This window comes from Anomaloglossus baeobatrachus, chromosome 5 (assembly GCF_048569485.1).
Source record: "Anomaloglossus baeobatrachus isolate aAnoBae1 chromosome 5, aAnoBae1.hap1, whole genome shotgun sequence".
NCBI classification, from domain to species: Eukaryota; Metazoa; Chordata; class Amphibia; order Anura; family Aromobatidae; genus Anomaloglossus; species Anomaloglossus baeobatrachus.
The window spans coordinates 451,168,595-451,182,092 of record NC_134357.1 but is presented as its reverse complement, the minus strand read 5'-3'; the positions used below and the strand labels follow the sequence as shown (position 1 = coordinate 451,182,092).

General features: G+C 52.4%; 1 protein-coding gene across 1 annotated transcript in view; it reads right to left on the bottom strand.

Annotated features, from left to right (window-relative positions):
• TM9SF4 (transmembrane 9 superfamily member 4) overlaps positions 1-11,759 on the bottom strand; it is a 46,244-nt gene extending 34,485 nt beyond the window's left edge. The window contains exon 1 of the mRNA XM_075350550.1: positions 11,730-11,759. Within this exon, the coding sequence (XP_075206665.1) occupies positions 11,730-11,744 (15 nt within the window). The 5' untranslated portion in view covers positions 11,745-11,759. The remainder of the gene's footprint in view (positions 1-11,729) is intronic.
• Positions 11,760-13,498: the final 1,739 nt, after the last annotated feature.

Here is a 13,498-nt window from a genome sequence, read left to right as displayed (position 1 = left end):
GTCTGGGTTTGGTGAATGCCAGGACACTGATACCAGCCTGACTACATTGTGCCAAGTCTACAGTTTGGTGGAGAAGGATAATGCTATGGGGATGTTTTCTGGATGGGGTCAACTTTGATATTGAAGGGAAATCTTAGTTCAATAACATAGCAAGACATTTTGGACCTTTGTCGCTTCCAATTTGGGGGAACCCTCTTCTCTGCTCCCTAGGTCCATAAAGACATGGTGGGGATGTTTGACGAAAGAACCAGGCAACCACACAGAAACCGGACCTTAACAAAATCCAGCACCCGGCCTCTCCTCCAACATCAGTGTCTGACCTCACATGATTCCCACAGGAGCAATGCAAAATCTTGTAGAAATCATTCCTCGAAGATTGGAAGATATTAGAGGCAAATGGGGGGGAAAGAGGAAGACACCTCCACATTAAAAAGGGGTCCCCTACAAAGCATAGTGGCTATGTCGATTTAAAGGAGGAAGAGAAGGTTTTTTTCTAAATGTCTTCTTCTGGCCGTTCAGCCTATGGACGCTCATCCCATCATGTAACCCCGGGCTGCAGTGACCTCTAATGTCCAGTGAGGTCACGTCAACTAGTGGAATTAGAAGTTGACCTGACATCACCGAGGCGGGACCCGGTGGGTGGAGGTGCGGATCACGTGCGTTTCTGCAGCAAAAACGTGCAGTTTTTTCCCTGCAGATTTTCAACATCGAATGCAAGTCTATGGGCAAAATCTGCACAGGAAACCCACAGGGGACACTGACGTTACGGATCTGGACCATGCACCGCAGGTCAGATTACACGGAGAAAAACAAGCACGGTGGGCAGGAGTTTCTAGAAATCCCATCCACTCGGCTGGAACTGGAAGACACTGCCCTTTGTATGCAATGAAAATACACAGCATCAGTAACTCATCGTGGACAAAGCCAAAAGGGGGTTTTCAACAAGTCAATAAAACTAATGTTTTATAGCATCTGACTACTAGAAACCTCCCCACTGCTCAAATGTCAATAATAATAGGGACCCCCAACCCTGTGTTCAGGCAGTGAGGGGAAGTGTTAGGGTATGTGCACACTAGGCATCTTTTTCACGCTGCGTTTTTATGTGCGTTTTTGTCTCAAAAAACGCACCCGCGGCTAAAAAAACGCGGCAAAAACGCATGCGTTTTTGCCGCGATTTGGTGCGTTTTTTGTGCGTTTTTGCTCACTGCGCTTTTAATCAGTGCACAATGCCATTAAAGATTGTTGATGAAAAAAAAAAAAAGGTCTGATGTCATTTCCTTCTTCAAAATGTTCATTGTATGTAGGAGAGCAGACAGCTGCAGAACTAGTGTATGCAGGAGAGCAGACAGCAGCTGCAGAACTACAAGTCTCAGCATCCTCCATTCACTAGTGTATGCAGGAGAGCAGACAGCAGCTGCAGAACTACAAGGCTCAGCATCCTCCATTCACTAGTGTATGCAGGAGAGCAGACAGCAGCTGTAGAACTACAAGGCTCAGCATCCTCCATCCAGGACTGTATGCAGTTTTTTGCCCAAAAAAAAAAAAAAAAAAAAAAAATGACATGGGCTTCGCCATATTTTTGTATGCTAGCCGGGTACAGCAGGCAGGTACGGGCTGCCCCCAACCCCCAGCTGCCTATTTGTACCCGGCTGGGAACCAAAAATATAGAGAAGCCCTTTTTTTTTTTTTTAATTATTTCATGAATTTCATGAAATAATTAAAAAAAAAAAAAAATGACGTGGGCTTCGCCTAATTTTTGAGTCCAGCCGGGTACAACTAGGCAGCTGAGGATTGGAATCCACAGTGCAGGGTGCCCAAGATTTCTGGGCACCCCTACTGCGAATTGCAGTCCGCAGCCACCCCAGAAAATGGCGCTTTCATAGAAGCGCCATCTTCTGGCGCTGTATCCAACTCTTCCAGCTGCCCTGATGCCGGGTGGCTAGCTAGGTAATAATGGAGTTAGGGCTAGCTGTATATTATCAGCTGGCCCTAAGCCCTCAATTCATGGTGTCACGCCAATATTAGACATGGCCACCATGAATTTCTAGTAATGATAAAAAAAAAAAAAAAAAAAAAAAAAACAGAAAAATATTTTTATTAGAAATAAAACAACACAATTAGTGACTCCATCTTTATTGAAATAAAGAACCCCCCCTCCGCAGTAATCCTGGGTCAGGGTCCCGCGCCGTCCAATCCGGATCCAATATCATCTGATCGGTTTGCTGGAAGGCAAAGCGATCAGATGATGAGTCAGGTTAAAGGACGTGAATCACATCACACATCAGCTGATTGTATAAAAGCTGATTATACAATCAGCTGATGCATCAGTAGAAAAAAAAAAAAATAATACTCACTTATGTGCTGTGCTGATTACCGGCAGCTCCTGCAGCGATCGATTGGACAGGAGTCTGATCCTGGCCCATCACTGCAGGAGCTGCCGGTAATCAGCTGATGAAGTCCCCTGACGGCAGGATCAGCTGCTAGCCGGCAGCGCGCGAAAAAGCCGGCGAGACTACGATCAGCTGATGCGTCAGGTGACTGCATCAGGTGATCCACCGCCAGGTCCTGCAAGCAAGGTCCTGCCCCGGGGAGACTGCACAAAGCCAGAGCGGCGGTACCGAGACAGGGGCTGGAAGCAGGCATGGCACCGGGACCCTGCAGACAGGTGAGTATATATGACATTTTTTTTTTCTACTGTTCACTTTGGTTTTCGCCGCTGCCTCCACCTCCCGCCCAGACATGGCGCCGCACGGAGCTGACATGGCACCGGGCGGGAGGTGGAGGCAGCGGTGACGGTACCGGGAGGATTCATGCTTCTGTGTTTACCAACAGAAGGAATACTCTTCCTGTACACGTCACTGTAGTACCCACCCCTTGCGTTTATAGCTGCGTTTTTAGTCATAGAAACGCGGCTATATGCGTTTTTCATTGCGTTGTTGAACATTCATTGAACTCAATGGGTGAAAAAAGCAGAAATAATTGACATGCTGCATTTTTGTGGTCACCACAAAAACTCAGCTACAAAAAAACGCTGTGTGCGGACAGCACTTCTGAAAACCCATAGACATTGCTGGGGAAGCAATGTCACTGCGTTTTCAACACAAAAACGCGGCATCATCAAGTCACCCCAAATCCACCGCAGACAGAGTCATGGGGAAGCATATATCTGAAGGTAGAGGGAACAGAGGTCCAGTGCTGTCACTATGGGGGACGGGGGAAGCATATACCTGAAGGTAGAGGGAACAGAGGTCCAGTGCTGTCACTATGGGGGACGGGGGAAGCATATACCTGAAGGTAGAGGGAACAGAGGTCCGGTGCTGTCACTATGGGGGACGGGCGCAGCATATACCTGAAGGTAGAGGGAACAGAGGTCCAGCGCTGTCACTATGGGGGACGGGGGAAGCATATACCTGAAGGTAGAGGGAACAGAGGTCCGGTGCTGTCACTATGGGGGACGGGGGAAGCATATACCTGAAGGTAGAGGGAACAGAGGTCCGGTGCTGTCACTATGGGGGACGGGGGCAGCATATACCTGAGGGTAGAGGGAACAGAGGTCCGGTGCTGTCACTATGGGGGACGGGGGAAGCATATACCTGAGGGTAGAGGGAACAGAGGTCCAGTGCTGTCACTATGGGGGACGGGGGAAGCATATACCTGAGGGTAGAGGGAACAGAGGTCCAGTGCTGTCACTATGGGGGACGGGGGAAGCATATACCTGAGGGTAGAGGGAGCAGAGGTCCAGCGCTGTCACTATGGGGGACGGGGGAAGCATATACCTGAAGGTAGAGGGAACAGAGGTCCAGCGCTGTCACTATGGGGGACGGGGGAAGCATATACCTGAAGGTAGAGGGAACAGAGGTCCAGTGCTGTCACTATGGGGGACGGGGGAAGCATATACCTGAAGGTAGAGGGAACAGAGGTCCGGTGCTGTCACTATGGGGGACGGGCGCAGCATATACCTGAAGGTAGAGGGAACAGAGGTCCAGCGCTGTCACTATGGGGGACGGGGGAAGCATATACCTGAAGGTAGAGGGAACAGAGGTCCAGCGCTGTCACTATGGGGGACGGGGGAAGCATATACCTGAAGGTAGAGGGAACAGAGGTCCGGTGCTGTCACTATGGGGGACGGGGGAAGCATATACCTGAAGGTAGAGGGAACAGAGGTCCGGTGCTGTCACTATGGGGGACGGGGGCAGCATATACCTGAGGGTAGAGGGAACAGAGGTCCGGTGCTGTCACTATGGGGGACGGGGGAAGCATATACCTGAGGGTAGAGGGAACAGAGGTCCAGTGCTGTCACTATGGGGGACGGGGGAAGCATATACCTGAGGGTAGAGGGAGCAGAGGTCCAGCGCTGTCACTATGGGGGACGGGGGAAGCATATACCTGAAGGTAGAGGGAACAGAGGTCCAGCGCTGTCACTATGGGGGACGGGGGAAGCATATACCTGAAGGTAGAGGGAACAGAGGTCCAGCGCTGTCACTATGGGGGACGGGGGAAGCATATACCTGAGGGTAGAGGGAACAGAGGTCCAGCGCTGTCACTATGGGGGACGGGGGAAGCATATACCTGAAGGTAGAGGGAACAGAGGTCCGGTGCTGTCACTATGGGGGACGGGGGAAGCATATACCTGAAGGTAGAGGGAACAGAGGTCCGGTGCTGTCACTATGGGGGACGGGGGCAGCATATACCTGAGGGTAGAGGGAACAGAGGTCCGGTGCTGTCACTATGGGGGACGGGGGAAGCATATACCTGAGGGTAGAGGGAACAGAGGTCCAGTGCTGTCACTATGGGGGACGGGGGAAGCATATACCTGAGGGTAGAGGGAGCAGAGGTCCAGCGCTGTCACTATGGGGGACGGGGGAAGCATATACCTGAAGGTAGAGGGAACAGAGGTCCAGCGCTGTCACTATGGGGGACGGGGGAAGCATATACCTGAAGGTAGAGGGAACAGAGGTCCAGTGCTGTCACTATGGGGGACGGGGGAAGCATATACCTGAGGGTAGAGGGAACAGAGGTCCAGCGCTGTCACTATGGGGGACGGGGGAAGCATATACCTGAAGGTAGAGGGAACAGAGGTCCGGTGCTGTCACTATGGGGGACGGGGGAAGCATATACCTGAAGGTAGAGGGAACAGAGGTCCGGTGCTGTCACTATGGGGGACGGGGGCAGCATATACCTGAGGGTAGAGGGAACAGAGGTCCGGTGCTGTCACTATGGGGGACGGGGGAAGCATATACCTGAGGGTAGAGGGAACAGAGGTCCAGTGCTGTCACTATGGGGGACGGGGGAAGCATATACCTGAGGGTAGAGGGAGCAGAGGTCCAGCGCTGTCACTATGGGGGACGGGGGAAGCATATACCTGAAGGTAGAGGGAACAGAGGTCCAGCGCTGTCACTATGGGGGACGGGGGAAGCATATACCTGAAGGTAGAGGGAACAGAGGTCCAGTGCTGTCACTATGGGGGACGGGGGAAGCATATACCTGAGGGTAGAGGGAACAGAGGTCCAGCGCTGTCACTATGGGGGACGGGGGAAGCATATACCTGAGGGTAGAGGGAACAGAGGTCCGGTGCTGTCACTATGGGGGACGGGGGAAGCATATACCTGAAGGTAGAGGGAACAGAAGTCCAGTGCTGTCACTATGGGGGACGGGGGAAGCATATATCTGAAGGTAGATGGAACAGAGGTCCAGTGCTGTCACTATGGGGGACGGGGGAAGCATATATCTGAAGGTAGAGGGAACAGAGGTCCGGTGCTGTCACTATGGGGGACGGGGGAAGCATATATCTGAAGGTAGAGGGAACAGAGGTCCGGTGCTGTCACTATGGGGGACGGGAGAGATACGATAATCCAGGGAGGGCTCCTATGTGATATATGTGGAAGGGGAGAGGGTCCGCTAATATAGAACTAAATAGGGAGCGGAGCTGTCACTGTCTCTGCAATGTAACTATATAGGTGGGGGGCTTTGTGTAGTCAATAATATAGATGGTCTCTCTTATTTACTAAGCCGGGATCTGGAGAGGTCACTAATACAGGGAGTCTCTTACAGAATAACTATGTGGTGGTCTTCAATATAACTGGGCCGGGGGGCTGGAGCGGTCACTGAAAAGTGGACACTCAAGTAATTATATGGGAGGTCTGGAGCCATCACTCACTAAGAGGGGGGGTGTCATGAATGTAATATGTGTGGGTGGGGTCTGGAGTAGTCAGTAATACAAGGGGTCTTTTATAATATCTACAGCTGAGACATCATATCCATGGGTGGGGGTCTCGTAATGTATTTGGAGGTATCATTAATACAGAGGGTTTTACAATATCCATATGGTCTCCAGTCTGTTTATTATTGGGGGTGGCTGTAGTCAGTAACACGGGGGGGTTCTTATATATATATATATATATATATATATATATATATATACACATACATACACACATGCATACATACACACACACACTAATACGAGGGGGGGGGGGGGGGTCTCCTTCATCCTAATACGAGGGGGGGGGTTTCCTTTATCCTAATACGAGGGGGGGGTCTCCTTTATCCTAATACGAGCGGGGGGGGGTCTCCTTTATCCTAATACGAGGGGGGGGGGGTCTCCTTTATCCTAATACGAGCGGGGGGGGGGGTCTCCTTTATCCTAATACGAGGGGGGGGTCTCCTTTATCCTAATACGAGGGGGGGGTCTCCTTTATCCTAATACGAGGGGGGGGTCTCCTTTATCCTAATACGAGGGGGGGGGTCTCCTTTATCCTAATACGAGGGGGGGTGGGTCTCCTTTATCCTAATACGAGGGGGGGTGTCTCTATCCTAATACGAGGGGGGGGTGGTGTCTCTATCCTAATACGAGGGGGGGGTGTCTCTATCCTAATACGAGGGGGGGGGGGTGTCTCTATCCTAATACGAGGGGGGGGGGGTGTCTCTATCCTAATACGAGGGGGGGGGGTGTCTCTATCCTAATACGAGGGGGGGGGGGGTGTCTCTATCCTAATACGAGGGGGGGGGTGTCTCTATCCTAATACGAGGGGGGGGGTGTCTCTATCCTAATACGAGGGGGGGGGGTGTCTCTATCCTAATACGAGGGGGGGGGGTGTCTCTATCCTAACACGAGGGGGGGGGGTGTCTCTATCCTAACACGAGGGGGGGGGTGTCTCTATCCTAACACGAGGGGGGGGGGTGTCTCTATCCTAACACGAGGGGGGGGGGGGGGTGTCTCTATCCTAACACGAGGGGGGGGGGGGGGTGTCTCTATCCTAACACGAGGGGGGGGGGGTGTCTCTATCCTAACACGAGGGGGGGGGGGTGTCTCTATCCTAACACGAGGGGGGGGGGGTGTCTCTATCCTAACACGAGGGGGGGGGGGGTGTCTCTATCCTAACACGAGGGGGGGGGGGGGTGTCTCTATCCTAACACGAGGGGGGGGGGGTGTCTCTATCCTAACACGAGGGGGGGGGGGTGTCTCTATCCTAACACGAGGGGGGGGGGGGTGTCTCTATCCTAACACGAGGGGGGGGGGGTGTCTCTATCCTAATACGAGGGGGGGGCTCCTTTATCCTAATACGAGGGGGGGGCTCCTTTATCCTAATACGAGGGGGGGGCTCCTTTATCCTAATACGAGGGGGGGGGGGTCTCCTTTATCCTAACACGAGGGGGGGGGTCTCCTTTATCCTAACACGAGGGGGGGGGGGTCTCCTTTATCCTAACACGAGGGGGGGGGGGTCTCCTTTATCCTAACACGAGGGGGGGGGTCTCCTTTATCCTAACACGAGGGGGGGGGGGTCTCCTTTATCCTAACACGAGGGGGGGGGGTCTCCTTTATCCTAACACGAGGGGGGGTCTCCATTATACCATTACAGGGGGGTGGGTCTCTCCTTTATACTAATACGAGGGAGGGTCTCTCCTTTATACTAATATGAGGGGGGAGGGAGGGTCTCTCCTTTATACTAATACGAGGGGGGGAGGGTCTCTCCTTTATACTAATACGAGGGGGGGGAGGGTCTCTCCTTTATACTAATACGAGGGGGGGGGAGGGTCTCTCCTTTATACTAATACGAGGGGGGGGAGGGTCTCTCCTTTATACTAATACGAGGGGGGGGAGGGTCTCTCCTTTATACTAATACGAGGGGGGGGAGGGTCACTCCTTTATACTAATACGAGGGGGGGGGTCTCTCCTTTATACTAATACGACGGGGTAAGGGTCCATCCTTTATACTATTACAAGGGGGGGGGTCTATCCTTTATACTAATACGGGGGGGGGTCTCTCCTTTATACTAATACGAGGGGGGGGGAGGGTCTCCTTTATACTAATACGAGGGGGGGCTCTCCTTTATACTAATACGAGGGGGGGGGGAGAGGGTCTCTCCTTTATACTAATACGAGGGGGGGGGGGGGGAGAGGGTCTCTCCTTTATACTAATACGAGGGGGGGGGGAGGGTCTCTCCTTTATACTAATACGAGCGGGAGGGGAGGGGGGGGGTCTCTCCTTTATACTAATACAAGGGGGGGGGGAGGGTCTCTCCTTCATACTAATACGGGGGGGGGGGGGGGTCTATCCTTTATACTAATACGATGAGGGGGAGGTCTATCCTTTATACTAATACGAGGGGGGGGCTCTACTTTATACTAATACGAGGGGGGGGGGAGAGGGTCTCTCCTTTATACTAATACGAGGGGGGGGGGGAGGGTCTCTCCTTTATACTAATACGAGGGGGGGGAAGGGTCTCTCCTTTATACTAATACGAGGGGGGGGGGAGAGGGTCTCTCATTTATACTAATACGAGGGGGGGGGGAGGGTCTCTCCTTTATACTAATACGAGGGGGGGGGGGGAGGGTCTCTCCTTTATACTAATACAAGTGGGGGGGTCTCTCCTTTATACTAATACGAGGGGGGGGGGGGAAGAGGGTCTATCCTTTATACTAATACGACGAGGGGGGGGGGGGTCTATCCTTTATACTATTACGAGGGGGGGGTCTATCCTTTATACTAATACGGGGGGGGGGGGAGGGAGGGTCTCCTTTATACTAATACGAGGGGGGGGGAGGGTCTCCTTTATACTAATACGAGGGGGGGGGGCTCTCCTTTATACTAATACGAGGGGGGGGAGAGGGTCTCTCCTTTATACTAATACGAGGGGGGGGGGGTCTCTCCTTTATACTAATACGAGGGGGGGGGGGGAGGGTCTCTCCTTTATACTAATACGAGGGGGGGGGGGGGAAGGGTCTCTCCTTTATACTAATACGAGGGGGGGGGAGGGTCTCTCCTTTATACTAATACGAAGGGGGGGGGAGGGTCTCTATCCTAATACGAGGGGGGGTCTCCATTATACCATTACAGGGGGGTGGGTCTCTCCTTTATACTAATACGAGGGAGGGTCTCTCCTTTATACTAATATGAGGGGGGAGGGAGGGTCTCTCCTTTATACTAATACGAGGGGGGGAGGGTCTCTCCTTTATACTAATACGAGGGGGGGGAGGGTCTCTCCTTTATACTAATACGAGGGGGGGGGAGGGTCTCTCCTTTATACTAATACGAGGGGGGGGAGGGTCTCTCCTTTATACTAATACGAGGGGGGGGAGAGGGTCTCTCCTTTATACTAATACGAGGGGGGGGGGGAGGGTCTCTCCTTTATACTAATACGAGGGGGGGGGGGGAAGGGTCTCTCCTTTATACTAATACGAGGGGGGGGGAGGGTCTCTCCTTTATACTAATACGAAGGGGGGGGGAGGGTCTCTATCCTAATACGAGGGGGGGAGGGTCTCGCCTTTATACTAATACGAGGGGGGGGGGGTCTCTCCTTTATACTAATACGACGGGGTAAGGGTCTATCCTTTATACTAATACGACGAGGGGGGGGGGTCTATCCTTTATACTATTACGAGGGGGGGTCTATCCTTTATACTAATACGGGGGAGGGGAGGGTCTCTTCTTTATACTAATACGAGGGGGGGGGAGGGTCTCTCCTTTATACTAATACGAGGGGGGGGGGAGGGTCTCTCCTTTATACTAATACAAGGGGGGGGTCTCTCCTTTATACTAATACGAGGGGGGGGGGGGAGAGGGTCTATCCTTTATACTAATACGACGAGGGGGGGGTCTATCCTTTATACTATTACGAGGGGGGGGTCTATCCTTTATACTAATACGGGGGGGGGGGGGGAGGGAGGGTCTCCTTTATACTAATACGAGGGGGGGGGGAGGGTCTCCTTTATACTAATACGAGGGGGGGGGGCTCTCCTTTATACTAATACGAGGGGGGGGAAGAGGGTCTCTCCTTTATACTAATACGAGGGGGGGGGGGGTCTCTCCTTTATACTAATACGAGGGGGGGGGGGGGTCTCTCCTTTATACTAATACGAGGGGGGGGGGGAAGGGTCTCTCCTTTATACTAATACGAGGGGGGGAGGGTCTCTCCTTTATACTAATACGAAGGGGGGGGAGGGTCTCTATCCTAATACGAGGGGGGGAGGGTCTCGCCTTTATACTAATACGAGGGGGGGGGGGGAGGGTCTCTCCTTTATACTAATACGACGGGGTAAGGGTCTGTCCTTTATACTAATACGACGAGGGGGGGGGGGTCTATCCTTTATACTATTACGAGGGGGGTCTATCCTTTATACTAATACGGGGGAGGGGAGGGTCTCTCCTTTATACTAATACGAGGGGGGGGGGGAGGGTCTCCTTTATACTAATACGAGGGGGGGGGCTCTCCTTTATACTAATACGAGGGGGGGGGAGGGTCTCTCCTTTATACTAATACGAGGGGGGAGAGGGTCTCTCCTTTATACTAATACGAGGGGGGGAGAGGGTCTCTCCTTTATACTAATACGAGGGGGGGAGAGGGTCTCTCCTTTATACTAATACGAGGGGGGGAGAGGGTCTCTCCTTTATACTAATACGAGGGGGGGGAGAGGGTCTCTCCTTTATACTAATACGAGGGGGGGAGAGGGTCTCTCCTTTATACTAATACGAGGGGGAGGGGAGGGGAGGGGGGAGGGTCTCTCGTCTCTCCTTTATACTAATACGAGGGGGGGGGGGGAGGGTCTCTCCTTTATACTAATACGAGGGGGGGGGGAGGGTCTCTCCTTTATACTAATACGAGGGGGGGGGGGGAGAGGGTCTCTCCTTTATACTAATACGAGGGGGGGGAGGGTCTCTCCTTTATACTAATACGAGGGGGGGGAGAGGGTCTCTCCTTTATACTAATACGAGGGGGGGGAGAGGGTCTCTCCTTCATACTAATACGAGGGGGGGGAGAGGGTCTCTCCTTTATACTAATACGAGGGGGGGGAGAGGGTCTCTCCTTTATACTAATACGAGGGGGGGGGGTCTCTCCTTTATACTAATACGAGGGGGGGGGGGGAATCTCTCCTTTATACTAATACGAGGGGGGGGGAGGGTCTCTCCTTTATACTAATACGAGTGGGGGTGTCTCTCCTATATACTGATATAGGGAAGGGGGGGTCCTCTCCTATATACTGATACGGGAGGTCTCTCCTATGTAATGCTGTGGTGATATACACCCAGATAATGCCATTATATAAGATGAGGGGGGCAGGAGATCCCCACTTCCGGGACACCAGGCCCCTCAGTTGTATTTCCGGTTCCGCTTCCGGTCCTCTCCGCCGGTTGCGGTATCGTCTCCTCAGCCACCTCCTCCCCGTCCGTTCACCTCTGTTTCCCCCTCAGACCCCCAAACCCGCCGGAGAGACCGACTCCAGCACTCACCGCAACGGCCGCCATCTTGGATCCACGTGTCCCTGGTGACGTAGGCGGAAGTGACCAGTCCCTTGACTACCGTAGTTAATTGCTATGGGAACCGGAGACGGCTGGAAAAGCTCCTTAAATGTGTGATGGCACCGAGTGTGCGCCCGTGCTGTACCGCATCCGTGACCTGTCACCCTGCCGTCACATGACCTCGGTCACCCCCGGCCCCTGGGACTTGTCACTCTTATAGAGACTGATCACAGGAGCGGCTGCAATTTACAGGAAACCGCGTGGACCTTCCCATTGTGAGACCCATATACGGCCGGGCATATAGTGTCCGGGGACAGGTGGCCACCAAACATGTCGCCGCTAACGGGTGACAAATGCCATCCGAGGACAATATCAGGGCATCAATGGCTGGAAAACTCATCTGTGACTAGCACACTAATATGGGGCAATCTGTGACCATTACACTAATATGGGGCAACCTGGGAATAGCACACTAATATGGGGCAACCTGGGAATAGCACACTAATATGGGGCAACCTGGGAATAGCACACTAATATTTGGAAATCTGTGACCAGCACACTAATATAGGGCAACCTGGGACTAGCACACTAATATGGGGCAACCTGGGAATAGCACACTAATATTTGGAAATCTGTGACCAGCACACTAATATGGGGCAACCTGGGACTAGCACACTAATATGGGGCAACCTGGGACTAGCACACTAATATGGGGCAATTTGTGACCAGCACACTAATATGGGGCAATCTGTGACTAGCACACTAATATGGGGCAACCTGGGAATAGCACACTAACATGGGGCAATCTGTGACCAGCACACTAATATGGGGCAACCTGGGACTAGCACGCTAATATGGGTCAATCTGGAACTAGCACACTAATATGGGGCAACCTGGGACTAGCACACTAATATGGGGTAACCTGTGACTAGCACACTAATATGGGGCAATCTGTGACAAGCACACTAATATGGGGCAACCTGGGACTAGCACACTAATATGGGGCAATCTGGAACTAGCACACTAATATGGGGCAACCTGGGAATAGCACTAATATGGGGCAACCTGGGACTAGCACACTAATATTGGGCAATCTGGTACTAGCATACTAATATGGGGCAACCTGGGACTAGCACACTAATATGGGGCAATCTGGGACTAGCACACTAATATGGGGAAACCTGGGACTAGCACACTAATATGGGGCAACCTGGGACTAGCACACTAATATGGGGCAACCAGGGACTAGCACACTAATATGGGGCAACCTGGAACTAGCACACTAATATGGGGCAACCTGGGACTAGCACACTAATATGGGGCAACCTGGGACTAGCACACTAATATGGGGCAACCTGGGACTAGCACACTAATATGGAGCAACCTGTGACTAGCACACTAATATGGGGCAACCTGGGACTAGCACACTAATATGGGGCAACCTGGGACTAGCACACTAATATGGGGCAACCTGGGACTAGCACACTAATATGGGGTAACCTGGGACTAGCACACTAATATGGGGCAATCTATGACTCACACTAATCTAAGGCTGTGTGTGGCCAGGACATTTATATTAGGCTATCTATGATTAGCACAGGAGTGTCTTTGGATGGCGTCATAGTAATATTAGTTTAGTGACTAGCACACTATGTTGTGGGCATCTGTGGCTAGCATACTACTCTGAGAGGATCTGTGGATAGCACACTACTGTATGGGATATGGGATTATCAGACTAACATGGGGGGCATCTGTGACTC